Source organism: Microtus oregoni, unplaced genomic scaffold (genome assembly GCF_018167655.1).
Source record: "Microtus oregoni isolate MIOR12 unplaced genomic scaffold, Mior012 000000F_ref0000247, whole genome shotgun sequence".
Taxonomy (NCBI): Eukaryota; Metazoa; Chordata; class Mammalia; order Rodentia; family Cricetidae; genus Microtus; species Microtus oregoni.
The window spans coordinates 11,974,006-11,999,677 of record NW_024543059.1 but is presented as its reverse complement, the minus strand read 5'-3'; the positions used below and the strand labels follow the sequence as shown (position 1 = coordinate 11,999,677).

Below are 25,672 nucleotides of genomic sequence, written 5' to 3'. Positions count from 1 at the left end.
TGTACGGTCTCAGTCAGAGCCGAAAACCTCTGAGCACCAAGGGGAAATCACCACGCCACGCTCTAGCCCAGGAGTAGTTCCTGGCCCTGCCCAGAGTAGGCAGATGCCCAGCAGGCTTCCTGAATCCCGCCCAGAGATGATACGTACCGCAGGGCCAGCCTCCATCTTCAGACTGGCCGATTTCCAGGAGGGACGGAATTGTTTGAGAGCAAAGACCAATTCTGAGAGGGAGGCGGAGCCCGAAGGCGGGGCTCCAGGCTCCGCCCAAGGCCCCGTTTTCCGCCTAGCAAAACCGGTGCTGCTCAGCTGGGACCCTGCTCGCCGCTGAGATGGACGTGTCTTGGGCCGCTCAAGAGAGTGAGGCGGTGGCGGAGAAGGTGCTCCGGTATCGGCGGGACGAGTCGGGCTGGAAGAAGTGCCGGGAAGGCGTGAGTGAGGGACTGAGCGGGAAAGGGGATCTGGAGACTGTTCCTAGGGAGTCTTCCAAACTCCCAGGCTTCTCCTCTCCCTGAGATTTTCTGCACCCCAGCTCCCGGAGGTGGATTGAGGGAGCTATTCCACGGAGGGTGGCTGCTCTGCTCTCTAGGACTCCCGGAGATCCCCGCCCCTTTCAATGAGAACACACTCAAGGTCACCTGACTGGTTTGAGGTTAGGCTTGGACCTGCAACTCCAGGTACCGAGTCTTTCCTCCGTACACTATAATAATACAGTCCCTTCTCCCAGAGAGTGCCAGGGAAAGAAACCGTTTTCTTCCTTGACGCTTCTGATGTTTTCTTTAAAACAAATATCCCTAACTTGCTTGAGGAAACAAAAGTTCTTGGTGGCGTTTAAGGCGATTGGAGACGGGCCTGTGACTTCTGGAGTCAGCCTGCGGGGATCTCTTTGGTCATCACCTGCTGTGGGGCCACTTAGTCCATGAGGAATCCCAGCTGTGCCAGGAACGGGTTGGGTGACCTTGGAGAATCCTCTCTTGAGATCCCAACTCCAAGACTTCTTCTAGCTCTAAACCTCTTCCATTCTGTGCCTTTTTGACAGAATGGCGTTTCAGTTTCCTGGAGGCCGTCTCAGGAATTTCCAGGGAATCTGTAAGTGCACGCTTCGAACAAAGCTTGTCAGATCCTCGACTCCCTTCCTGGTTTCTCTGGGGTTGCCTCATGAGAGATTCCAACCCACCCTGACCCCCCTGTGACTCCCCAGTCATCTTCCAGAAAAGCCTTAGCTAGTGTTTTGGATCCTTTCTAGCAAGCTGTGTTTCGTGAGTGCTTAGTACCTGTTTGTGCAGGCTAGAGGGGAGGCGGGCTAGCATATTTTAGCCCTGTTTCTGCCAGCCAGCCCTAGAACAAGGACAGACATGTAATAATAGACTTGATGTAAAATCCTAAGATAAACAAGTTGAATTGATGTCTTGGGTCAAATTCTTCCCCGTGTTCCAGGTACCGAGGAGAAGGGATTCTGTGTGGGACACTGGAAGAGGTATGGGATTGCATAAAGCCAGTTGCTGGAGGCCTCCGGGAGAAGTGGGACGACAACGTGACCAGTTTTGAAGTTGTCCAAAGCATCACAGATGTAAGTTTCACTGGGTATTTCATCTGAGTGTCTTGTCCTGCTGCAGTACCCTGACCCCATCTCCTCTGAAGGCAAGAGGAGTGCCCTGCATGCCATCACAGCTTCGGCCCTCTGGAAACAGCATGACTCCTCTAAGAGGCCAGAAACCCTCAGCAGAGCCAGGGGCTATAGATGAGGAAACCCCAGGCAAGCCTGGGCTCCCCACAACACAGAGGCAGGCCTGGGTTTAGACTAACAGATTAGTTTGAAGCATTGTCAGAGCCACTGACAGAGCCGTTTTAGTCTTTTGCCCACAGTAGGACCACTGCGAGGGACCACTTCTGGATTGCAGTGTCTCCTTTAGGAAAGTGTGTGCCCCGCAGACCAGCCCTGCCCAGCAGAAACCCTTGCTATGGGGCAGCATTGTTCTGCAACTGTCTTGTCTAGTGTGGGAGCCTCAGGTTCCCATGGGGCCATGCAGCCTGAAAAGGTGGCTGGTTTGAGGAAATGAATTATTCATCTTAACAAATCTAAATGTAAATTTAAATAGCCATGCGGGCTAGGGGCTGTTACAGGAGACAGCTGCAGCTTGGATGAGCCTACCCCGGTATCATCTCTAACTCTAAGGCCTTGCTTCATTTTGGTCAGAGACACTCAGAAGAATAGAAAATCGCGGTGAAAACACGCACACAGGCAACGCCAGTGGGGCTAACCTGTGGGATGTGCATGGCGTCTTAGGGTTGCTGTCTAGGACCCCTCTGGCATTGCCTGGTGCTTATGTAAGCAGGTAGCATTGTGAAACCTCACAGCGTTTTCCAGCTGGCCAAGCTGTGGAGCCAGGTGTCTTTGTCCTGACCTCATTTCAGTTCCGTCTGTTGTCCGTGGGAGACTTTATGTCAGAGTTGTCTGAAGGATGAGGCGGAAATCCCTGGGAAGATTGGTAATTTCATGTCCTTATCAGTCAAAGATGGAATCGAAACACACAGAGAGGATGGTGCTGTCTCAACCCTTCTTCCATCCCTCTGCTGCCAATAAGAAGAGAGTGGATCTCAGGCACTGGTGTGCGCCTTTGACACTATTTAACTCACGCTGTCCCTCACTGTGAGACCAATAGGTGGCCTGGGCTGGGAGTCAGACTTGAGCGATTTTACATGTAATTTGCAGTTGCCTTTAGCTTATGACAAGTGATTCTCTCTCTCTCTCTCTCTCTCTCTCTCTCTCTCTCTTTCTAATAGTTAAATGGCTTCCTTTATAAAGCCAGCTGGTCTAAGTGGGGACATTTGCAAAACCGCAATAAATAGATATGATTTTCTTGTTCTGGATGAAGTGACACCAGCACAAGAAAAGGATGCAAAGAGAGAATACAAAGTATTATGCCCAAGTGGGTAAAGTTGAGCAACCCTTAGTTTAATGACTTTTATATACTTGACTTACATGTTTGTATGTAAGGGGGGTATACATGTATGTGTGTATGCATGTTCATGTGTGCGTGGAGCCCCAAAAAGTGTCTCATGCAGTCATTCTCTGCTTTATATATTGAAGCAGAATCTCTTGCTGAATCTGGAGCCTGCAGTTCCAGCCAGCATGCTCTAGGCACTCCCTAGGGACCCCTGCCTTCCTTCTGGAACTACAGCTGAGTTACCACTCCTGTCCAGCTTGTGTGGGGGTTCTGGGGGGTCTGAGTTCCAGTCCTCGAACTCACACAGGAAGTGGCTTCACCCGCTAAGCCTTCCCATAGCCCGGGATCAGTAGTGGCCCCGTCTCCTGAGCACATTCCCGCCTCTTGGTCTCAGTACAGTGGTTGGTGGGGCTAAGAGAATGTAAGCTAAGAAAGCCGTAGGCTGATAGGTGAGCCGCCATGATGGTGGTTGACCCATCAATGCTGTCAAGGCGGTTATCGGATGTTCTGTTCCTGGCTACAAGCTCCCTGTCCTGAGCCCGGGGGAAAAGACAGTCTGACAGGGGTAAAGACAAGCTGCCAAATGCGCACAGGTAAAGGAGCCAAGCAGGAGCTGGTCCCCCTCCTGTCACAGTGCCACCTCTCGAAGGAAACCAAAAATAGCCTTCTAACTCTGTCACCTTCACCTCAGCCCCAGTTCTGGGTCCCAGTGGCTTCATCTCTCAGCTCTTCCCCCAGGGGGATGTTTCTCTCTGGTGCTGCTTTCCAGGCACCACCTGTGCCCAGCGTATGCACGTGGCACTCACCTGTGCAGGATTCTCTTCCCTTCTAAGTCAGTTCTCCACCATGACTGGCTGGTTGGGTCTAGTGGGGCTTTCTGGCTCCTCTGGGGATGCTGGCTTGTCCCTGATCCCAGTGCAGTCATATCCCCTCGCTGAGCCCAGCCAGTCTTCTGGTGCATGAAGCATGAATCCTCAAACTTTTGGCTTGTGTTTCCTCGAACAGATTTTTGAAAGTCTATGTCTCATTCCAACACATGTTATTATCTAACATCCAATTCACAGCTTAATTTTCATAAAGTGTGAAGCCTGGATTTTTTTTGACATGTCTGTTTGTTATTTTTGAGCAAAAGCAATGGCATTTAGTTCTGTCTTAATAATACGGACTTTTATTTTTTATGTCCCGTTTTTAAAATGGCACATACCTGTAATCCCAGCAGCCAGGAGGTAGAGGCATGAAGATCACAAGGTTGGGGGCAGCCAGGCTACTTAGGAGCTCCAGGCTAGGCAAGGTTACATTTCAATTCAATAAACAAAGCAAGCCACCACCAACAAGAAGTACCTGTAATCAGAATGTAATTATTTTGCTTGAACTTTGTTTTACACAGCCCACTGAGTTGTTTGTTTGTTTGTTTGTTTGTTTTAAGACAGGGTCCCTAGCTGGCCTAGAACTCCATATATAGATCAGGCTGATATTGAACTCAGAGAGATTCGTCTGCTTCTGCCTGCCAAGTGCTGAGATTACAAGCTTATACCACTAAGCTCAGCATCCCGCTCCGTTTTCTCCCTCCCATGTGTTTCCTTGGACATCACCAAATGTTATTATAGATATTCATGTATGTTGAAAAAAAAGACTTTTTAAATCATCTATTTCTTTTGATCACAAGACTCTTTTTAAAAAAAAAACTAGACTGAGTTATGGGTAGAATTTATTAAGGTAACATGATTATATTCAGAAATTTGAATGAAGAATGATAAAGCACAAAGAGAAAAAGTGTTTTTCATCTGTGCATGGGATGTGTGAGAACTCTTTGTTCTCATTAATTCATGTGTTCATCGAAGGATTTGGCCCGTTGCCGAGAGACACAGCCTTCCGCAAACGCTAAGGAGAGGAAGCACAGGCTGCCGGGGAACTTAGACATCCCAAACAGCAGAGAAGCCAAGGACGAGAGGGGGCTCTTGTTCATTAGGAGAAACAGTAACAATAAGGGGCAAGGACCTTTCCTTTCCAATGGCATGCATCAGCGTGATTCAGACAGCTCATGAGCATCCTGATTCTTCCTAGAGGACAGGTAAGGGATGTGTGGAGGAGCCATGAACCTGGAGTGAACTAGGGTCTGGAGCGAGTAACTCTTCAGTAATTCCTAAGACAGACGCTTCCCTCGGACTCCAGATGGAAGCAGAAGCAGATGTTACAGTTGTAGAAAGCAACGGTTACTTCTATGGTGCCTGCTACAAGATATGGGAACGCAGAAATGGACTTGTGTCTTGGACTGTGCTTAGGGGGAACTGACATTCTGAGCCCAGCGTGGGGCACCGTGACCAAATATTGCAGATGGCATTCCTGCAGATCTTTGGCACAGCAAGGAATTGTACCCCAGGGCATTGCAAGCTAGGATGATACTAGATGGGTGGAGAAGAAGATCTTTTTTTTTAAGACGTGGAGATGAAATCATTTGGCCTCAGTGCACCTGCTGGAAAGTGCCCAAGTGTCCCCAGACTTCCTCTGGGTTCTCCTGCTTGCAGCTCCTCCAAACTGCTGTGTATGAAATGACTTGTCTTCAGTAGTCCTGAGCCCGTTTTGTTTTGGCAGATGCTGTGTGTGAGCAGAACCTCCACACCCTCGGCTGCCATGAAGCTGATTTCTTCCAGGGACTTTGTGGACTTGGTGTTGGTGAAGAAATACGAGGATGGCACCATCAGTTCCAACGGTAAGTGACGGGAGGCATCTGCTGGCTGTCCTAGAGGCGGGGCTCTGTCTTACACAGCTCTTTGGGGACCATCAGCAGGCTCATGTGTGCCATCTTCTTCCCTTATAGAGTTGGGGAGACTGTACCTGAGCCTTTCTGTGTCCCAGATCTGTTCTGATCCCTGCTGAGCTCAGTCCGCACCGTCAACATGCGGATTGCAGTTGCTCTCCTTGTATGTCAGTGTGCCAGGTCCGCAGGAGCATCCTAATCTTGTTGCTTTCTGCCCTGTTCCTTCCCCGTGAGCAACAGAGTCCCACGATTCCTCTGCGTCTCCCTCTAGGGAAGCTCAGGGACACATCCTCACTTCTGTGGACTGAAATTTGAGAGAGGAATCTTTCTCCTCCTACCCTGGGACTTAGATTCTGGAATGTTCTTAAATTCCTAAAGGGCTGGGGGAAAGCTGTGTGGGGGTAAGGATGCATGTGTGTGTGAACTGGAGTGGGTGTAAGCATAAGGAAGCTGATAGGTAGCAGAACCCTTTGCTGGGCGCTGGACTTCGAAGTCCCTGGGCCTGTGCAGATAGTGGATCCTCAGTACTGGTGGTGGTGTCCCTGTTGCCTGAAGGTGACTTCACTGACCTCATGAATGTCTTCCAGCAACCCACGTGGAACACCCATCGTGTCCCCCAAAGCCAGGTTTTGTGCGAGGATTTAACCATCCGTGCGGGTGCTTCTGTGAACCACTGCCAGGGTAAGGAGATTGGGGGGAGGACTTTGTCTCAGACCTAAGCATAACACCTCTGTGAACTCAGAAAACAGGTACTTTGACTGTAACCCACAAAAGTAACATCAATGTTAGAAAATACATTGGTGCCTGCAGGCACTCAGCCACACGATGTGCGGTCGTGGCGCCTGGGGAAGTTGTAAGTTACTTATTTTAATCTGGATGTGAGAATCCCTCTCTCCAGCCCCACCGGACAGGTCAGGCAAATGCGTTGTACACAGTGACCACCCCTCCTTTACCAGAAATGAGACAGCGCTCAGGGCCTCGAGGGCACTTCTGAGACCATATTGTAACTGTGATCATGGCCCGCGTTTTATAGAAGGGGTGGGTAGGACGGAGAGGTTATATAACTAGCCCTAGATCACAGGCCAGCAAGTGATAAAGCCTCAGCTTAAACCCGGCCATCTGTCTTCCATATTGACTGTGTTTTTTTTTTTTCTTTCTTTCTGTGTTTAAAAACAGATAGAAAACATCTGTTCTCTGTGGGCTTAATTCTGATGGGGCAGGAGAAGATAAACAAGGCACAAATGAACATAATTATGTTGTATGTACACTAGGAATTACTCCATATTATATGCTGTGTAGAAATCTAAGGGATGGTGAACGGACCTGGGGTAGGGTGGAAGTGAGTCAGGAAGTGACCCAGGAGGTCAGCAAAAGCCTTGATAGGAGTCTCGTGGATCACGGTGGCCTGTGCAGGTCCAGGGTTCCTCTGGGTAGAAGCAGGTGTGGGTACAAGGGAAACTGTAGAAGGAAGTCACTGAGTCGGATTGGGGAGGGGCCTGCAAGCAGGGCCAGACCTTGCCAGCCTCATAACTGGGAGCCTTAGCGAGGGCTGAGCATCCAGGCCATGATGTCAGTGGAAGCTGCTCAGATGCCCCCAGAGTAGGTGGAGCTGTGACCCAGAGCAGGAGGCCATGCTGGGGAGTGAGGTGGAGGTGACTGGGCTCAGACTCTCTGTGACGGAGGGAGTGCTGTCTCCCAGGACACTAGAGTCTTTGGAGGAGGCAACATCAGAGCTGCATTTGTGGCCCCCCTGCTGTGAATGCCAGGGAACATTTCCCGTGCTCCACGTGTGTTCTGGTGAAAGTGTCATGACAAACTCCTGGTGGTTTCTGTGAGGACAGTCATGGTGCCCCGAGCCCCCTTTTAGCCACTTTGGCCTACCCCATGGGTCTCTCCCCAAGTAGCTTGACTCTCCTGTGATGTTGTACTGCCAAGCCCAGGGCTCCCCAGAGAGAAATGTGGTCATGAACTCTGATTTCTTACTGACCTGTTTAAGCTTCCAAAGAGAACACAGCAGAGTGACCAGGAGGGATAGACTCAGGGGAGAGGGGGAGTCTTGGGGGTGACAGAGAAGGGCCCCAGGCCCCAGAATCGGTTGGAGCTGGTGAGGGAGGGAGAAGATGGAATCTGACAGAGCTGAGGATTTGAGATCCAAAGGGGGCCCTGCCCCCAGATCGCTCTCCCTCTCCTCTCCTTCTTCCTTCTCCCCTCCCACCTTCCTGCCCCACAGGGGTAAAGAAATGCTGGTCTAGAGCAGTCCCTGATCTCTCTACACTGCTCCTCCGCTTGCCCTGTCCTTCTGAGACCTCAGTAGTTGTCTAGACTGCTGGAGGCGGTGGGGGCGGGGGCGTTAGAGTCTCCAATACCAGAAGTTCCACGGCAGAAAAATAGAACCTTGGAGGTATGGTGCTCTGTGGAGTTTTTGATGTGAACAGCATCATTCAAATAAAATGCCACATGGTAGGGGAGGGGAAAATACCACAAAGCTTCTCCAAACCTGGCCACTGCAGCATTTGTGACCACGAGAACCCCTCCAGGTTCCCGTTTGGTCATGCCCTACTTCCTCTATTGTGTGTAATCTGATTTCAGCTTCTGGATTAATCTAATGCCCTGTTACTGCTTCATCCATAGATGGGACCCTGCATCTGGGCTTCTGCTACCCCTTGCCAAAGCCTCTTTGACACATGTATAAAGGAGCCCTCGGTTCTCTAAGCCGGAGCTCAAAATTTGAATCTATGGTTCCATTTCCCTCCTGAAATAGGGTTGAGGATTTCACAGGACTCCAGTCCATACGTAGTTACCATTATGTAGTATGTTTCCAATTAAGATTGCGCGATCTAAAATAATTCTCTCCACCAAATAGTAGTAAATGAATTGCATGCTAAGTGACATTTTAGAAAAAAACAATCATCAGTCAGCTATGCTAAGTAGAAGCTGAGGAGGATGGCGCTATTTTCCAGCTTTGCAAATTTCGTCCACGTCAGACTTAATAACACTTACAAATGTGACAGAGCGTGTTGTAGGGCCACAAATCACACAGGATAAAATCCCTACCGCGTGGTCATAGTATGCATTGGCATGGAGGGAGTTCCAACCTTGCCCACCTCTGGAAAGGGCCCAGAATGTCCCAGAAGTCCCCGGTCATCGAAAACACAGCCGTTAATAATAGCCACAAGGAACATCTGCACGTCCCACCCAGGGCATGGCACCAGCTCCCCCAGGCAGTGTGTCCCCTAAAAGACATGTTAGAACAAGGGGGTGAAGAGGAGCCCTGGGCACTGAGGCTGGAGCAGGTGTGGAGGTGATCACCATGTCTGAGCCACTTGTGCTCGTCACTGGTCGTGGCTCTGGGCTTTGATGCCTCTGTGGTACATGTCTAACACGACACCACTGCTGCTGTTTTCTCAGGGAGCCCAACAAAACCAAGCTGGTCACGTTCTTCCAGACAGACCTGAGTGGCTACCTCCCACAGAGCGTGGTAGACTCCTTCTTCCCTCGCAGCATGGCCGAGTTCTACCCCAACCTTCAGAAAGCCGTGAGGAAGTTCCATCACTGACACGGTCACCTATTGGCAAGAAACACCCATCAGGGCCTCCTGCTGTTGAGTGTCAAAGAACACGGAAGAGCTACTGTGGCCTTTGGAGATGCCCGAGTGAACAGGAAGTCTCGGGAGTGCCAACCCAGGACAGCGGCGCGCACGTGCACACACACACACACACACACACACACACACACACGCCTCCTTCCTCTTGGCCTTGGTGTGGAAGGCACTATCCATCAGCTTGCGGTGGTACACACCTTCCTGGCAGGATGCTGCTATGGCCTCCTGACAAAGACATGGCTGGAGCATCCTTTGATTCCTTGTGGTTCAAGGGCCCTGTGCGTTGCTGTCAGACCCCTCGTCTCTGTGCCAGTCTTGGGGAATCATCATCTATCCTGGTCCTTAAGTCCTGCTCCTCTGGCATTTGGAGCTCCTAGACTTCTGTCCCAGACTCCTGTGTCCATTTTCTGATACAGTTTATTATACCAGTTTTTAACACAAGACGTTCCCCCCCTTACAAAGATGTCAACTTGGAAAACATGTTTCAAAGCACAGAATAAGCCTTAAAGGAAAAACACTTTTTTCCTAATGTTTTTTTTTTTCATCAGACTTGTCTTTTCCTGTTTGTCCTGTCATGAGTTAATGTTTGTGTCCCCATGAAACCAAATTGTATCTTTGGGAGGGAGCGGGAGTTCTTGTGACCTGTGTGAGGCATTCTGAGTGGGGCCAGCAGTCCCTGGGTGCATGGGGGAGTCTGGGGAGAAGAGCCCCCCCACCCCGTCCCATCAGGCCATGCTGTCTCCCGTGCTGTGGGACTGCACAAGCCTACACAAAAGCAGCCATTCCAATAGGGACACATGCTGTCTCCTTAGCTTTTCAAATTTAGATCCCTGCTTTTCTTATTAAGAAAGGAGAGGTCCCTGTTGGCTGACAGTGTGCTTGCTTGAAGACTGCAGAGACGACGTGGTGCGCTTCACAGTCCAGCCAGCCTCGCCCCTTCAGTAGATTTTAATAATTCCTCTCCTCTTCCCCCATTCGTTCACAGTATGGGGCATGGAGTCTAGGACACCTTTGCACTTTGATAAGGCTGGTTTGGATATTCCCACATCTAGGTCTAGATGGCTTTCTTGGCCCTGCTCTGTTTTCCCTGAGTTTGGATACCAACTGTTGATCTCTTCCTGCTGTCTCTCTCTGTTTTTGTCTCCATGCTAAGCCCACTTGCTGTACCATTCTGTTGGCTGTGATCCACCCTGGTTTTTGTGACAGGTGAGAAACTCACCAAATAGGCTAGGCTGGATGCCCAGGAAGTTCCAGAGATCTGTGTCTTTCTGCTTCCCCGGGTCTGGGATTACAAGCAAATGCCACCACACCTGGTTCTTTGGTTTCCATTAGTCTGTTTGGTTGTTTGGTTTTATTTGTTTTTTGTCTTTCTGGTCTCTGGGTATTAAATTTAAGTCGCCAGCTTGCATGCCAAGCACTTTCCTGACAGCTGTCTCCCCAACCCCACACCTTTTATTGTTAATAGATCTAAAGGACTGATCTAAACGATATCATGAATTCTTCCTTTTCTTGTCTACTATATATATAGCACAAACTTTAAAGTGGGCTGGAGAAATAAGCATGCCAGCTCCAGCCATAGGCTGCTATTTCTCAGAGTAGGGGAGACAGAGCTATGCAAGAGTCGCTGAAGGGCTTTGCGCAGAAGAGAGGAGCCCAGCAGGGGTTTCTGAGTCCACTTCAAACAAACATTCTCAACTTAAGATTCTGGAGAGGCTAGCAGGTCACCCTGGCAAGCCTCCATTGGCAGTGCCCTGAAATAAATGGTCTCTGGTGTTTGGTCTGTGATCCTTGCCAGGCCTTCCCTAGGCCATCCTTATTTCATGGGAACAGAGGACTGGGGATAAGGATCTGAAGCCCTGGTCCAGACCTAATAAACCATACTTGCTGTGGGTCATCAGGAGTCACATCGAGTTGTCCTGAGCGTGGCTATCAGAGATTCACCAATGATGAAAGATATTCTACAGATCACGCACATGCTACAAACAGGCTGGGAGCCTCGTGTGCTGTGTTTTAAAGCTCCTGGGCTTGCTCATGTCTATCAGGTCACGAAAGGAATGATATTCTCTGCCCCACCACGTCCCAGACAGGCAAGTCACTCATTGTCCTGAGGCTCAGTACCTTCCAATACCCTGGCACAGGACCCACCATTGGTGAAGTGGCCATGATCATAAATGGCTATTACTCAACGTCAAGCAGAGTGCCTGCCATGACAGATGGGACATCGGGAGTAATTTTCATTTTATGCTCATAGCCATGCTAGTTCATCCTGTGAACACATCTGTTCACACCTTAACTCATACCATGCTCCTCTATCCCCTGGTCCCACTCTTTCTAGGATCATTTCTCAGCCCAAGCAATAAAACAGGTTTGTTTTTTTTTTTTAAGTGCTTGAAAGTGTTCTTCGTGACAGGGTGCATCTTACAAAAAATGCTCCTGACAACATCCCTCCATTTCCTTGAGCCCAGGCAGGTCTGCGCCTGCTCTCAGTGCAAACAATGCCATGCGACTTCAAAGGCAGACCATTTAAAAAGATGCAGCTCCTGCCTGGCTCTGGTGTGTGCAGCAGGCAGCCGGACATCATGGTACAGAAGCCCAGGCCATGAACAGATTTCTCAGTCAGCGCTCAACACCAGCAGCCAGAGGCACCAACAGTTACCCTTCCTTTCTAGGGCCCCAGCCCAGCCCATCTTCATCTGGATAATGCTTAGTAGAGCCAAAAGGAACTCTCCTCCAAGTCCTGCCTGTTCTGCAAATTCATAAGAGAAAACTTGCCGTCGTGGGGTGGCTTTCAAAACACCTGGGTGATGTTCAAATCAGGACATGGGTTTCATAGCAAACTACAATACATCCATTTTATTATGGCACCAGAATATTGGCACTAAGCTGTCTATATACAGTCTATGGTTTGTATCAATCACCTCTGTGTGACCCTCTCAATGGACGGTGTCCTGGAAGGTCCAAACCTGAGCAGCAGCTACCGGAAGCACACCTGGGCTTTCCCCCAGCCTGGGTGAGGTGGGCAGCAGAGACCCTGAGAATCGGCAGTGATGGGAGCCTCAAGCTCCTGCTTTGTCTTGGCATCGGCACCCTGTCTAGGAGTCCCCAGAAGCTGTCATCTGCTTGCACTGGAGGCCTTTCCTTCTGATGACCACAGTGACAGGCCCGTCCGGTAATGCCTTGATAACATTCCAGGCTTCAAACCGAGAAAGACCTTGCACGGCAGTGCCGGCGAGTTGCAAGATTTCGTCTCCAGGCTGGACTGTCTCACTCTGTTCTGTCCCTATAAAAAAGGAGAAGATGACGGGTGATCCTGAGCTTCACGGGAAACAGGAAGAATAAAAGGCACTTTCTGAGGAACCAGGTCCCTGCAGAAGTGGATCACACACCGACCTCTGGGAGACTGCCAGTGGTTCTAGAGTGAGGCATTTCACAGCATGGCAGCTCAGAGCTTGGATAGCAGACTCAGCTGTTTCCAAGTGAGGTTTGAACTCTGACCTCCAGGCTCTGGCATCCACATCCCATGGTACCAGTAACCCCTGCCTGTGGCTGAAGGCTCATTCCCAAGTGTGCACATGGGCCCAGAATAGTGAAGTGTCTCGTCCAAGGCCCTGCTACTACTGCACTTGTGGAATTAATATTAGAACCCAAGTCTCTTAGCTTTGACTCCCTCTAGAGCTAAAAACATTTTCTCAGAGCTGTAGCTAACATGGAAACTTGGGTTAGTTACCACGCATGACTCAGTCCACCCACTGGGTTTCCACAAATGCTGCAGAATGTAAGACCAGCTAGCTGTAAAGGCTCACAAGGACAGATAGGAGGGACGCGATGCCCTTTGGACCCCAGTTCTAAAAGCTCCCAAACACACACCCTTACTTTTTACCTCTTCTTTTGGATCAGGAACCTCTAGACTGGTAAGGAATGGTCACCTGCAGTTAGAGGCAGGCCTGAGACCACACCCAGAGCCTGGCTTCTGACCAATGTTTCTCCACAACCCTTGCTCCCCTGCCCAAGGCTTCCACCTAAGAAGTGGAAGGAGTTGCGGATAGTATGTAGCTGTATGGTAGCTACAAGGTGTTCATCCTTCTCTCGGGGAAAATCCATATTCAGCTGACCAACATGTCAGACTGTGTGGCAGTCCAGTTCATAATGAAGAAGACATCAAACGGGAAGAATCAAAGAATTCAGGACTAGAGTAAAGCTAACCAGGCTCTGAGACAAGTGCCAGCCTCTGGCTTTACTCCAAACGTTGGCCTCTTATGTATTATGGATTGTTTGTTTGCTTGGTTGGTTTGAGACAGACTCACATAACCCAGGCTGGCCTCTTAGCCACTATGTAGCTAAGGTTGACCTTGAACTCCTGAGTGTCTTGTCTTCACCTCAATGCTACTACAGCTGTATAGTTTTTAAGATTAACATTTGTTTCTAAGTACATTGTGTGGAAATAGTATTGATCTTTCTCGATGCATCTTTTGGTATCCCTCAACTCTGTGCCCAAGCCAGAGTCTTCCTTGCCTCTTCCTGTCCTTGGTCCTGCCAAGCTGAATCAAGCCTGTTGTGGGATATTTGTTCATGGTATGAAAATGTATTGCTGTGATTGGTTTAAGAAAGAGCTGTACAGCCAATATCTAGGCAGGGGGTATAGGCGGGACTTCCAGGCATATAGAGGAAGTAGGTGGAGATAATCGAGGTGCAGGGTAGATGTCAGGAGACATGGAGAGGAAACAGGAAGTACAAGATGGGAGAGAGGTAACACCACATGATAGAACATAGATTAATATAATCTTAACTTATAAGAGCTAGTTAGGAACAAGCCTAAGCTATAGGCTGAGCTTTTATAATGAATAGTAAGTTTCTGTGACTTTATTTGGGATCTGGCTGGCGGGACAGAAAAAGACTCATTACACAAGCCCAAGGCTTAGCCACATGAGAGGGCCCAGCAAAAAGAGAAGTAAGGGCGTGACTGAGCAAGGGTACAAGGTAAGAAAAGCAGAACTGAACGCATAGGGGTCAACACGTGACTCAAGGGGCGTGGGAATCTACAATGGCCCAGACGGGTCTCAGGAGTTTGGGGTTTGGGGTGCTTGCTGCATGCCCACAACTGGAGAGGGTGTAGAGGGAAAAGGGACCCACCTTTAAAAATCCTGTTGATGGTGAGAGGCTTGTCTCCATGAAGGGAGCCCTTTCCTCCCTCCAGGCTGAAGCCCAGTCCTGCAGAGGTCTTCTCCAGTGTCACTGTGCAGACAGTGGCTTCCGCTGCAGAGGAAAATACATAGTTTTGGTCGGTGGTCTGCTCTCTTCTCAGGCCCAGCTGCCCAGGTTTGTGCCAGCTGCTTAACCAGACACACACACACACACACACACACACACACACACACACACATAGAAACACAGACTCACATCCCGGTAGCACACCAGGCAAGCTGGAGTGGTGTGTTGGAACCACACATTACCACACGGCCACCAACGACGGATCTAAATGGCCAAAGGCAGTCACAAGGGGGCATTCCCCTCACCAGTCCCCATCCCACCATACTGGGAACACTTACTAGATTCTACAGAAATGTCACTGGCTGCTGAAGCTGATGCTGCTGAGTCAGTAGAGGAGTTCAGGTCATGAGTGGCCTCCACGGTTGCTCTCCTGGTGACAATCACAGCTTGCCTTGGGTCCCGAGCTTGGCGGAGGATAGCTAGGGCATCATTGTGGGTAGCCCCCTTGAGAGATTTGCCATTGATAGAAAGAACCTCGTAGCCTTTTTGAATCGTGCCTTCCTGGGAAGCCAGGCCATTTGGAAACACTCTGTGAACCTAAGCAAGCCAAAGGAATTAGAACCCACAGACCACCCAAATCAGATCCCCATTTGTGCTGGCAGGGGACCCCAAGCCAGATACACAACCATCCCCAGCGGAGTTTAGGCCAAAGACAACACAGATTGACTATATCTCAGGGCAGAGCAATAGATGCGGGACAGCATTCCTTCCTTTCCTTCCCTAGTCAGGGCAGAAACCAGCAACAGCGATGGCCAGAGAGTCTTCAAGCACTCCACACAATGCCCTTGACTGATCCTCCAACCCCATCCACTCCTAGGGAACATCTTCTGCCTTATCCACCCTGGATTCACACTTCTCAGAATGGTTTCCTGGCAAAACTGAGTCTATGGCTTATTAATTAGGGGTATTTATAAGAAAAGGTTTCCAAGATCAAAGAAATTTGGGAACACGAGGTTAAATGAAATCTCCCAAAATGTCCATTGTTTAAAGATGCCAGCAACCCAACAATGCCAGTCTACATCTTGATCCTCTGAGTAAGCAATGCAATGACATTTGTTTCTAAGTACATTGTGTGGAAATAGTATTGATCTTTCTCAATGCATCTTTTGGTGACTCCTGAAACACCTTTCAGGAGAGCGTATCCCTTCTGGGAATGAACTCAGGACCCATTTTCTACTGGAAGTCCTTGAGGTGCACAGTCCTAGGCTGCCTGGACTTCCTCATTTTCCAGCGGATTCCTTCCCTCTTTCTGCATGATATGTGGGGGAGGGGGGAACCTATCTTACAGCCAGAAAGAAAGACACCTCAGTAGGGAAAGGTCCTTGCCACCACATCTAGAGTCCCAGATCTCATGCCACACAGCCTGAATCTGGAAGTCAGAGGCCTGAGAATAGCCAAGTCAGCAACTGGGGACCTGAAGCTGCAGGTGAGGGCAATAGCCCATGCTGTTGGATCAGCTAAGCCAGAATCGACTACAAGGCCACAAAGAAAAATCCCTAAAAGACAAATCTGCTGCCCCTCCCCATGCTATCCCAGACTCTGGGTCCTTGCAGAACAGGAGGCTTTAAAAATGCCCTGTGGTTATATAGTGTACCTTTCCAAATCCTAATGACTACCACAAGCTGTATTTCCAAAGGAAATTATGTGATATTTTACCAAAGTTGGCCCCAAGCCATGTGTGTATATGTGCGCACACGTGTATGAACATGTGTGTGTGTGCAGCAGCGTGTGTGTGCACAAACATGTAAAGGCCGTAGGACAACCTCAGCTGTCACACCTCAGCAGCATTCCCTTTGTGTTTTAAGACAGGGTCTCTCAGGAGCCTGGAATTGCCAAGTAGGCTAGGCTGGCTGACAGACAGCTGGGAGTCTGTCTTGGCTTCCTCAGCTCTGCGACTATAAATGTCCCTCCATTCCCACCTTTCCTTTAACCTGAGTTCTGGGAAGCAGGTCGAGCTTCCCATGCTTGCAAGGGAAGTGCTTTATTGATGGAAATATTTCCAGATTCTGTTCTCCATTTTTAAAGTATCCTCCACATAGTCTCAAGAATATAGGTATTAGGTATAAGACATACAAACGTTCCATTCATATGTTCTGGTGGAGAACATGCGCACGCATACACGTGTGTGCATGTGTGCACATAAATGCACACAGACACAATACTTTTTAATGCTCCATATGTATTTAGTGTTTATTTTAATGTACTGGGGCCATTTAGGGTGCACAGAGACCTTTCTTCATGGAAAGGCATATAATGTCAAAGAGTTAAGTCTGGCTCAGATAGGAGCCCACACTGTGCCTCTTGAGAAAGGTCCCAATGGCTTTCCTTTTAAACTCCTTACCATCACAAGACCCCTTCCAGGCAGGTCTTCCCACCCACAGCAACCTACTCTGCCTCCAGCAGGCTGAATCCTGGGCCACTCACCGTGATCACCTTGTTTTCTAGATCCGCCCCTCCTGCCAAGCTGAACCCGAGGCCAGCGCCTTCTTCCTTGTGTAAGATGGTGACGTGAATGCTGTCTAATTGCTGTGGAGGAAAATGATATACATTCACAAATGCCATACCGCAGGCAGCCGCGTGAACAATTTAACACGTGCTTTTGCAACATGCTGGCTTGTTTCATTAAACACCAGCTGGGCCAGAACTACCACCTCCTCAGGCTGCAGTTTCATCACACAGGAATTACAGGAAGCTTGGGAGGGGAAACAAATGTATGTAAAACAGCAAGCCTGGCTTTCTATCTCTTTTACTCTCCCATTCACACCCAACTCCCACAGACTGGGCTACACATGGCTACGCCAGCTAGAGATCCAGCCAGGCTGGAAGATGCTGCTTTACCCTGACATTGCGGGACAAGGGCAGGTAGTGGGATTCGGGTCAAACTCTCGGGGGCCAGTGCTGTTTCATGGTTGCTGGCTTCTCCTTTTTCCACAAGCATAGCAGCAGTGAGGGGCCCAGCTAGCACCTCGCTCCATTGTACATGGGTGTACCAATGTGTACACACACATGGGCATGGTCAGGAGCCAGGATAACCTAATTGCACTACCCAAAGGCAGGAGATTCCATTCTAGTCGAGGGTTGGAACCTGGAGCTTTGGTACCCACAAGAGCCATAGAGGTCACACACGTAGGTAAGATGAATGGGCACACAGGGAGAGCCAAACACATCCAATTCGGAGGAAGGCAGACTCAGGGCTACTGACTCATTCCCTTTAAACAAAACGGTAAGAAATCTCAGGTCTTATGACATCTGGAGTGTGAGAACTTTAAAAGACCAAGTAAAATTTATTTTCAAGGCCATGGTTCTTGGGCCACTAGTTGGTACAGGGCACTGGGAAATAAAAACATGGCAAAGCAGTCCCTTGGTCAAGGACTACCAGAGCCCCTAACTTGTAGGTCCTCTGCCATCTTTTAATGGGGAGTTCCTGGGACAGAAGGTTAACCTGAATGTAAAAGCCCCATTGACCCGACACTGGCCACATCTTAGGGATTATCTGCAGGCTTTGTTTTTTTAATCCTATGGGTAACTGCCATGCTACAAAAAAAAAAAAAAAAAGTATTCTACTAACATTTAGGCTCTGACCTTCAAGTTTTACCTCCAGCATGTTATTTGCATTGAATTGGGCTCTGAGGACTGGTGTGGCTCATGCAGGCTACAAGTGATTAATGAGAACCACAGAGGAGAAACTACAGCCCGGAGGCATCTTAGAATCATCAACCTTAACTGCACCCTTGGCTTCAGAAAGGCAGCTGTGGAGAATCACAGCTTTCCAATAGAAAAGGAGAGTCCTCCCTCCCCATCTGCATCATCTCAGTGCAGGAACAGGTATGGACCCCAGCAGGCTTCCAGAGAGTGAGGTCCACGAGCCCCGCTTCTGACTGCAGGCTCTGGCTGGGTCGTTCCCTCTCTACGCACCTTCAGCTGAGTTCAGCAACAACCGAGCAAACGGGACTTTCCGAAAGATGCGGATGAAGCACAGAGGTCCTTTTGAGCTCACCTTGAGGTTCGCCATGGAAATAATGAAAGCAGCCTCAGCGTGAGAGCCTACCTCCCCTACGCTGGTTACCACTGGCGGCTCTATACCATGCAGCTTCTCTCTGGACACTCATGCCAGGTCCTCAGCCCATTGGATATTCACGCAGCACTAGACTTGAGTTTAGACACATCATGAACCTCCCTTCTCATTCAGGAAATGGTAAAAGGATGTCAGGCCCAAGGATCTGCTCACACCCCTTGCCCCCGCCCACTGAACCATCTGATGCCAGCCCAATGACAAGCCTTGAGGACCGTAAACTTCTTTAGCTACTTCCCCTCTCGGGCCCAGCTGAGATGGCCCCAACAGCCCACAGGGAGCCCTTGTCCCTGCAGATATGCACACAGGAAACCTACCTTCAGTGTCGCCTCGTCTAGGACTCTCACTTCCTCAATGAGTTTTTTCAGTTCTTCTGAGCTCAGCAGGGAGATAACTGACTGGCCGGGCTGAGAAGAGCAGTGGTCCCTGTCCTCAGTTTCCCCTGGCTCGGTGAGGCCTTCTGAATATTCTCTCAGCTCTGAAAGGCTTTCACAAACAGAGAAAAGCGGGATTCTTGAACTACCCCATCCCACAAAGGACTCAGCGCTTCAGGAATTCTATTATTTGAGACGACATAGTCATCCGCAGCAGCATAAGTAATAAATCACAGCTGATCCAAGAGGGCTAGACCCGTCCCAGCCCTCCTGGAGAAGGCCTCAGATCCCCTGACTAAGCCACACGTCTGTGAAGCAGATCTCATCCACCTCCTAATTCCAGCCAAAGAGAGAAGCCGGGTGCACAGGGCAGGACTCCACTCATAGAGTAAGGGCCAGAATGGAAACAGGACTAAACGTCTTTACTCCCTGCCTAGGTCCTGGGACCATTAAAAAGCAAAACAGATTCTTGTTGGAGAGCATCTCCCGGCCTCACCCAGTGCTCCATAAGTTGAGAGCGGGCCTTTCAGATATGCATCCACTTTGTGGATATTGTGGGCCTGGTCATGGTCCCCACTTCCCATCCAAGTCAAGTCAGAGGCTGTGTAAACAACTCCTTCACATGGAGGACAGAGCTACAATGCACACGTGTACACATACACATGAGGTAAAAAGATTTTTTAACTAGCATAACTGAGAAACGTTAATATATAATATAGATAATTACCATATAATATAGACTAGAAGAATGGGGACAGTGGAGAGCAAGCAGGACACAGACACTCACTTGAGGGAGAACCCTGTGTCCGAGGCAATGACTTCACCAGGACCTTCTGGAGCTGTGTTGTTATCGGAAGGTGACTTTGGAGATGCCCTTTCCTTGGGGATGCAGGCGATCTGGCCACAGGAGACGGAAGACGGGAGGCACAGCAGGGATTTCATGACGGCTGATGATAACTGACTACTGATGGAATAGAGCTTACTGGCCTTTTCATCCAGGAGCTTTGTCTCACAAGACTGGGTCCTGGTCAGGGGGAAGCTCCGTGCCCGCTGACTTGGCATCTTGATGCCCGGGCCTTGAGCATCCTCAGCCAGCAGTCTCAGGAGAGGGTCTGGGGAGAGAGCTTTGGGGCTGGGTCTCTGGCCCGGGGGAGGGGACTCAGACACACCTGGGTCCCTGACCTCGGAGGTGTTAGTGAAGCCTGTGGCTATTGGCTCTGTTGCTGCCTGCCTGTGCTTAGCAGAAACTGTAGGCCCTCGCCCGGGGAGACCAGAAACCCGTCCTCCATCTTGTTTTCCTGGAAGTTTGGTGGTCTCCCCAGAGGTGGCCTGCAGGCTCAGTCTCTGGACTCCTCTCTCTGGCAGTTGTGAGGAGCCAAAGTTTTCAAAGGAGCTGATTCTCTGCCTGATGGAGGAGGAGGAGGCCTGTGAGTGTGGCCCCAATAACTCCCTGGAAACAGGTGCTGGCTGAATGGCCGAGCCTACATCGGGAAGTCTTCTGGAGTCTGGGACACGATTCCTCAGACCTTTTAGGCTCTGACGAAACCAGGCTGGCTTGGGGGCTACCGGGGGCCCCTTCTTCACAGTACAGCCATCCGCCGACTTGTGAACTCGGGGAGCACCATTGGCAGTATCCATTTTTGACAGGACCCCCTCTGGATGACCCTGTGTCCCGTCCTCTTCACCCAGGCTGGTGGTGGGCTGCAGTGGCATTTGGTTATGGTTCTCACTCATGATAGGGCTAAATAAGTTTTTGATGCAGTCGGAAATTCTAACCCAAGGGTCTTCGGTGCTGGCGTCAAAGCTATAGTCCATCCGTGCCTGCCTCTTCAGCAGCGGGTGTTTTCCTGGTGATGCTGGCGGGCAGAAACAAAGCCAGATCTGAGCAGAGCACCTCACTGGGGATTTTCTCTGCAAATTCAAATTACAATGCTGAAAAGCCCTGGGGAAGAACACAGTGGGCATGCTAGGGGCCAGGGCCAAGGGTTGTCACCTAAGTGGGGTGCCAACAGGCAGAACTGAAGAGCCAGAGGAGAGACCCTTCTATAGCATCTTAACATCCTAGAACTGGACGTGTTCTTGGGAAGTACCTGCTCTGTCGTTTGACAAGAGAGGACTCTAGCAATCAAGACGGATGAGGGGCCAGGGTGGTCAGGGTCAGACCAGCAGGCCAGACCCCCTGCCACCTCACTGCCCGCTCAGAGGTCCTCTCCACTGTCTAAAGTGGTTACCCAGATCACTTAACGAGAAATGAAAGCAATTCTTTTGCTTTTTAAACCTCCACTCCACAAGCCTCCTGTGGGTCACCCTATTTGACCTGGACTGTCTGTGTCACTCAAGAGCAGGGGGGATGACTGTGCCTGCCAGTGGGGTGCGCACAACTTACTGAGGCTCGCTCCTTTCAAAGGCACATGGTACAGCTATGCACCCATCTGCTCCTGAAACCGTGAAGTTGCGGGAGTGAGAGGCTCTGCCCACACTCAGGTCACGGACCAGCTTGCTTGGAAAATGAGTTTTTCTCAATCAGAAGAACTGATTAAGCTCTTCCAGGTAGAGAAAAAACAAAGCTATGTGTCACCGATTTTGGAAGGCAGCTATGCTCACCACTATACGACCAACGCCCGCTTGTGTCACCGATTTTGAATTTGGGCTCTACATTGGAATCCGAAAGGTCCACTCCTCAGTTCTGAGTTGATATATCTGGCTGCGGTCTGGGCATTTGGGATGTGGTAAGTCCCACAAGATATCCCACTGTGTCACCTGCTTTGTGACCATGATATCCTCGGGCTGCTCTGTCCAAGGGGCAACATGGCAAGAGCTTCCTCAGAATCAAACGGCAGACATTAAATTGACATCTACCTGCGTGGGCAGGGGAGACCCTGCACTCGACTCCCTTCCCTATAAACAGGGGTGGTTGGCCCCCGAGTGACATTCAAGAGGGATGTCACTGTCTGTCCTCCGTGTTTCCCACACCTCAGCCTCATCTGCTGAAGACCAGGCCACTTGGGCCGCGTGTCTCAGGGAGAGCCTTCATGTAAGAATGAGCTCTTGTTTGAGGAACACCGCTCCCTCCCGTCTCTTGCCACAGTGCCTCAAGGGAAGCAGAGCAATGAACCCTGATGACACGGAAGAAGAGCCATGCATGACTGTGAAGGCCTGGGTGGGTACTAGTGACTCCGGGACTTCAGCAAGGTGGTCTTGTCCTTAGACTGTTTCTGCATTTACAGATTGCTCAGCTATAAGGAACTGGTATGGTAAGGATTAAGAGTCCAAAGTTCTACAGGCAAACCCTCTGCAGACGAGGGTGTGTCCTCAATTAGGATAACCAAGGGAAGGGAGGGTGGGGAAGTGGAGTCTCCCTCGGTGGGGCACCTCTCTGGGTGAGATGTCTAAATCTTTCCACTTATTTTGTCCTTTGCTCTCCAGAGGCCTCTGTGTGCTTAAGGGATATGGTTTGTAGCTTCCCCGTTCACCCTTCTGCCACACTGGGAGCTCCTCAGGGCAGGAACCTGTCTGGAGCATCCCTTCCTCCCTCATCCCTGGCCCCAAACACAGCCTCACACACCCCCTAGCCGCAGTGAGTCACATACCTGCATTCTGTGTGGTCTTTAATACTTGCTGACCAGTGAACGAGCCCACAAAAGCAAAGTAGACTGCCTAGGATCACTGTTAAAGAAGGGTAAACCCAGGATCCTCTGCTCTTTCTTAGTAAGCTAGTAAGTACTCAGACTATGGCGTTGTATTGAGGTGCACCACTTGGACCTACCGCTGCTCCCCACCTCCCGGATGTGGTGACCATCCACAAGCACCGCTCACGCTTTTCCCATGCTGCACTCTCAGGTTCGAGCATAATGGATGACGTACGCTGTCCTGCCAACACCCGGGGAATGCAGTTGCTCAGGGTTGCTGGGTGAGCTATAATCTTTGGCCATCTTTCCCTGTAGACCCCGTCCAGGGTGGCCGGCATCTGTACCACCATCTCCCTGGAATCATTGCTTCAGCCAGGAAGCTTATCACTCAGAAGGGCACTGCCCCTGTCCTCCTGCCCCAGCACCCCGGAAGCCTCACTGTCCCTTCAACCCCAGTCACTGGCGGTGTCCACTGTGTCCATGCAAGGCCCTGACCTCAGTCCAAACTCTAGGTTCCTCCTTGATCCCTAGCACTTTCTCCAGGAAGACCTTCTTTCCGGAAGACCCCCGCGGGGGGCTCACCTGGACTGGCACTCCTCCTTGGTTCCCCCTCTGTAGAGGATGAAGGTTGTGTGCTGACTGCAGGCCCTGGGCAGCAGGCAGCGGTGCAGGGGCTTCTCCTGGCGGTGTCTTCCTGTGGCAGCGGAGGCAGCAGCTCTCTGGTTTCCTGTGGTGTAAACAGGAAGCCAGACCGTGTCAAAACGGTAGCCTCCAGCTGTGAGAAGGCAAGGCACTCTTTGATGAGGACTTGAAAGTGAGTATTGAGACACCTCTAGAGGGACATTCGCAGCAGCAGCAGTGGTGGGTGGAGAAGGGTTGCTTTCCCCCACACTGGGCTGTTGCTGCCCAGTTAACCCCTCTTGGATGCTCTGGTAATCCTAGGCTTCCAACAACCTTCTGGGCTCAATATGGGCATGCGTCGCAGACACTGGAAGTTGCTGGCCTTCTGTGATGGGCACAAGAGGTGGGGAGGAGAAAGATGCTGGCCCACTACCTGACCCGGGGAAGGTACACGCAGGGGCCAAAGAAACCGCCCTCTAAGGCTGCCAAAGTTAAGACCTAGGACCGCTCAAAATTGAAGCATGTCACATGCTTCCCTCATTGGCTTTAAGTTTTTCAAATGACGTTCTTGACTGTGTTCATGGCACACACAGGAAGATCAGAGGACAAATGTGTGAGAATTCCTTCTCTCCTTCTACCACATGGGCCCCGAGGATCGAACTCAGGTCATCGGTTTTGGTGACAAGCACCTCCACCCACTGGGCCTGCTTGTCAGTCCCAGTCTTGTTTTCTTTTGTTTGAGGCAAGGTCTTATGGGTCCTCGGCTAGCCTCAAGCACTCTGTGTAGTCAGAGATGGCCCACTGCTCCCGCATCCATGTCCCAAGCCCATAGATTCCAAGTGTTAGAGATCAAATCCAGGCTTCTTGCCTACGAGGAAAGCACCCTACCAGCTGAGCTCCACACGGAGATTCCCGTGGTAATTAGTATCTAGTTCTGTGTTCTGGCTCCCCTCTGCAGCACCTTGAGTGACACCACTGATCTATTGCAGATTTTTTCCTCCGTGGAGATGGCTGCTGTCTCCGGATCCTTCTTAAAACAGCCTGTGAGGAACTGGACCAGGACCGAGTAGCCACCTACAGCTTAGGTAGAGTCACCATACAGCCTGAGTGAGGGTCAGGGTCCAGGGGCAGCTGAGGGCAGCTGGACCCCAGCAGCACGGAAGGCTTGCTAGAGAAATGCTTTGCATATGGTTCTGGAGTAAAACTGAGACTTTGCCAGGCAACCAAACACGGTGCCCCATAGAAGATAAGGCAACGCCAGGCCCATCTAAATGGTGCTTGCAACACGTTTGTAGGGAAGAGAAATGTTCTGTGCTGGGGCAGCTCCCAAGTCCTGCTTATTGAAAAGTCAGGTCACAATGGGCCAGGGGACAAGGCTATAGGCCTTCATCCAGAGGAAGGAGAGAAGCAGGAGCATTTGCCTCATTTAGGATTAACCTAAGACACGCCAAATGTCCAGGGTCTCAGATTTAGTGTCTATGCTGTCTGCAAACACTCTTTGGGAAAGAAAGAACTGGAACAGTTGGAAAGTGACCACAGTCATTGACCAGCCCAAGCTCTAGGGTGGAGACTTAAGGGAGTGTTCCGAAACATTGAGGGTCAGAGCCTCCAAAGGCTTTCCTGAGCTAGTTCCCTTAGCACTTAACAGTAAGCCAATAAAAACATCTGGGCTTCTCCAAGATGTTTACCACACAGGAAAACTCACTGCACCCTGTTAGGGGCTCTGTGAGGTGACTGTTGAGTGCTTTTACAGAAAGGCATAGCCAATGCTAGGACGGCATCTTGAAAAAGACCCCGTGTTGGTTGGAATGAGAATGGCCCCCATAGGCTCACATATTTGAATGTTTGGACCCCAGTTGGTCAACTGTTTGGGCAGGATTAGGAGGTGTGGTCTTGTTGGTGAGGTGTGTCACTGGGGGTGGCCTTTGAGGTTTCAAAAGTCCATACCATTCCAGTTCTCTCCCTCTCTCTCTTTTGTTCGGAGTGCCCCAAATAGACTAGGCTGACTGGCAGCAAGGACCAGGGATCCGCCTCTGCCTGCATCTGCCTCCCTGTGCTGGGTTGCTGTTGTTGTTTTTGACAGGGGTTCTGGGACTTCACTCAGGCCCCTATGCTTCGCTTCAGGCCTTTTACCAATGAGCTACCTCCTCCAATACCTCTGACATCGTATTCTCTTTGGAAGAGGTCGTTAAAATTAATGCTAAAATTAATTTGACTTCTAAACAAAATTTTTTCAGGCAACAAGAGCCACTCAGACAGGCCCAGGAGTGGCCGAGGATGTGTTAAGCACGGTGCATAAACTCAATTGCTTCCTGTTTTCTGCCAGGATAGAATCCTGTCTTTGTGCTCGCTCTCCCAGCACAACAATGCTCTGCTGGTTGTATGAATATGTTACAGAAGGGTC

General features: G+C 50.3%; 2 protein-coding genes across 5 annotated transcripts in view; one reads left to right on the top strand and one right to left on the bottom strand.

Moving 5' to 3' along the window:
- The first annotated feature begins 282 nt into the window (after positions 1-282).
- On the top strand, positions 283-10,794 carry Stard5 (StAR related lipid transfer domain containing 5). Its single transcript, XM_041640023.1, has 6 exons — positions 283-428; positions 1,037-1,086; positions 1,435-1,567; positions 5,538-5,655; positions 6,291-6,384; positions 9,112-10,794. The coding sequence occupies exons 1-6, from the start codon at positions 330-332 to the stop codon at positions 9,257-9,259; spliced, it is 642 nt and encodes a 213-aa protein (XP_041495957.1). The 5' UTR covers positions 283-329; the 3' UTR covers positions 9,260-10,794.
- A 1,197-nt stretch (positions 10,795-11,991) lies between these two features.
- Positions 11,992-25,672, bottom strand: part of Il16 (interleukin 16) — a 72,516-nt gene continuing 58,835 nt past the window's right edge. For 3 of the 4 annotated variants that reach the window (XM_041639782.1, XM_041639704.1, XM_041639863.1), the window contains 7 exons: positions 23,230-23,374; positions 19,806-20,874; positions 18,962-19,130; positions 16,997-17,098; positions 14,851-15,109; positions 14,435-14,557; positions 11,992-12,584 (listed from right to left, as the gene is read on the bottom strand). In XM_041639782.1, the coding sequence (XP_041495716.1) occupies positions 12,397-12,584; positions 14,435-14,557; positions 14,851-15,109; positions 16,997-17,098; positions 18,962-19,130; positions 19,806-20,874; positions 23,230-23,374 (2,055 nt within the window). In that variant the 3' untranslated portion in view covers positions 11,992-12,396. Of the gene's footprint in view, positions 12,585-14,434; positions 14,558-14,850; positions 15,110-16,996; positions 17,099-18,961; positions 19,131-19,805; positions 20,930-23,229; positions 23,375-25,672 lie in introns of all 4 variants that reach the window. The other variant, XM_041639926.1, reaches the window with a different exon arrangement.

What these genes read in the sequence shown, in the direction of transcription:
- Stard5 (XM_041640023.1), top strand. Translation starts at nt 330, where the DNA reads ATGGACGTGTCTTGGGCCGCTCAAGAGAGTGAGGCGGTGGCGGAGAAG. An exon ending in CAGGAATTTCCAGGGAATCT is followed by an intron (nt 1,087 to 1,434) that starts GTAAGTGCACGC and finishes CCCGTGTTCCAG; the next exon opens with GTACCGAGGAGAAGGGATTC. An exon ending in TTCTGTGAACCACTGCCAGG is followed by an intron (nt 6,385 to 9,111) that starts GTAAGGAGATTG and finishes CTGTTTTCTCAG; the next exon opens with GGAGCCCAACAAAACCAAGC.